The 2,232-nt window shown below is 53.4% G+C and overlaps 1 protein-coding gene across 1 annotated transcript; it reads left to right on the top strand.

Annotated features, from left to right (window-relative positions):
• Positions 1–197: 197 nt before the first annotated feature.
• Positions 198–1,796, top strand: CABS01_17071 (uncharacterized protein; the record flags this gene model as incomplete). The annotated part of the gene is made up of 1 exon (XM_060550398.1): positions 198–1,796. One exon carries the CDS (start codon positions 198–200, stop codon positions 1,794–1,796), a length of 1,599 nt encoding a protein of 532 aa, XP_060397700.1.
• Positions 1,797–2,232: the final 436 nt, after the last annotated feature.

Raw genomic sequence — 2,232 nt, forward strand, 5'->3', positions numbered from 1 at the left:
ATCCTACTACTTGACCAAGAGCCCCCAACGCACCTCGAGCTAGATCGCGGCCACGTCGGAGCTTATCTTGTCCACAGCGACCTGCGAAGGACTCAATCGAATGGTGAGACAATGCCGTGATCAAGTAAGTACCCAGGTTCCTCTCTGCTGCTACACCTAGGAAATTTATCGCAAACGAACACGGCACATGATACAGCATGGGCCCGCGAGTACTGCCAGTCGAAGGTTTTGTGGTGTACAAATTTCCAGACGAACAGCGGCACGAATTCGCAGACCAGGCAGTCAAGTTCAGCAGCGCGTATCTGTCACCAGAAACAGCATGTTTTCGTCTCACTTTTACCATCCTGGGTGGCGAGCACAACAAAACTGTCATGTATATGCAAATTACGCCTGACATCCTTGATTCGTTCCGCCATGAGACTTGCGAATTGAAGGATTATGACCTACCTCACCTAGGCAACGTGCGGAGGCGGCTGGGCCGCAAGGCCGGCAGGGGCGACCTAACTCACCTTCGATTTAACTTGCGCAATGGCGTCCACGTACAGCGCATCGTACCCAACGACTTTCCCGACTACGAAGCTCTTGACGACCCGGCTCGGCATGTCCTTGACATTGTTTCATCGGTCGCCGCCTCTCCGTCATTCTCCTTATACATTCCGGCCAATCAACTATCGCGGTCCTTGCTTGACAGTTGCGTTGAAGCTGCTGAGCGATGTTCGGTGTTAACAGAGAAAGAGCTACAGTCGTATCAGCGAGCGGTTGACTTGCAGAGGCTGTATGGTGGCAAAGGTGGCAGGGTACTTGCCGTATGTGATGACGACGCTGCCGTAGATCGTGATCTCGCCATCGACGACCATGATAGTACCTCTCGGCTGGAGACCGATTCGTGCGCGACATTGGGTTTCGACGTTGTCCCGCGTGATCAGGACTCTCCCCCGCGGTATGACGAGCGCTCCACCGACGTGAAGAAGCCCATGCCGAAGCTGGCCGACACGGCCAACGTCGTCGAAAGCTCCGTTATTGGCTGTCCGCCGCCGGAGTATGGTGACATCGAACAGGCTCGCGGCACGCCGATGGCTCTCAAGCGCGTGCGCCAATGGGTGGATGAGGATGGGTCTCCGCACCCAAGTCCCAAACGAGCGTTTTCACTGGGTTCATGTGTCACGATATCCGCCTCGGCTTCAGCAACGAACGTGCGACGACTTGATGCAACAAAGAGACTCGAACTTGAAGATGCGGATGTCGACGGCTACATGCTGCTGCACGACTTATCACGTCGGGTTATTGAGCAAGAAAACCGGCAGGTGATGCAAGAACAAGAAAACCACCAATTACGGCATGAGATCAAGCTATTACAAGAGAAAGTCAAACAACTGCGACAGCAGAATAAGATCTATGAGAAACGTCAAAGTGAGGTGGAAGAGATTTGTGGTGGTTTGAAATATCAACAAGACCTGGTCAAGGACGAGCTGGAGAATTTCGATGCCCAGGTTGATGAGCTGGGAGGGAAACTTGGCGAGGTTGAGAAGGAAATGCAATGCTTTCCGGAGGAGCTGGTGGATTTGGTGAGACAGACGATTCGGGACATGTTGCAAGAGGACATGCTGCAAGAGGACATGGTGCGAGACGCAATCGCCGATGTGGTCAAGGAATGCGTGGATGACCGGTTGAGCGACTACATACGCGGAGAGGGCGAAGTTAACTTGGCTGGACCAGTGAGAGCATATTTGTGTAAGATCGTCACGGACCAGGTAGCCACGGTGAAGGCAAAAATATGCAAGGCTCTACGAGAGTAAAGATTTACCATCATATATCGATGTCCTGCAAGGGTGCAAATTGTGCTCGCGACTACGCTGACTCGTCGCCACGCTCATAACTGGGCCGAGCAGATCGCGGGCATTTACGTGCAGTGTGACGGGTGAGGGCAAACTGGTGGCGGATTATCGAGCCAACAGAAGATGGACAAGGTCTTGTGATTCCCGCAACGACAAAACCCACCCTTAGAGCCAGGTTCAGAGCATTCATCACGGCAAACAAACGCGGAGCATCACAATGCGGGTTGTCGGCAGTCTGCCAAAGCACGACCTGAAACGGGAGCTGCTGATCGGTACGATGAGCTGCGAATGGTCGATCAAGATCGCATGCGATTGTATTCGTGCGGTCTGCTGAGAACTACGTGAAGCGGACTCGAGAGATCACGCAAAGCTGGCAATGCCTATTGAGGAACGGCCA

The sequence above is a fragment of the Colletotrichum abscissum genome, assembly GCF_030869225.1.
Source record: "Colletotrichum abscissum strain IMI 504890 chromosome Unknown Scaffold_305.1, whole genome shotgun sequence".
Taxonomy (NCBI): Eukaryota; Fungi; Ascomycota; class Sordariomycetes; order Glomerellales; family Glomerellaceae; genus Colletotrichum; species Colletotrichum abscissum.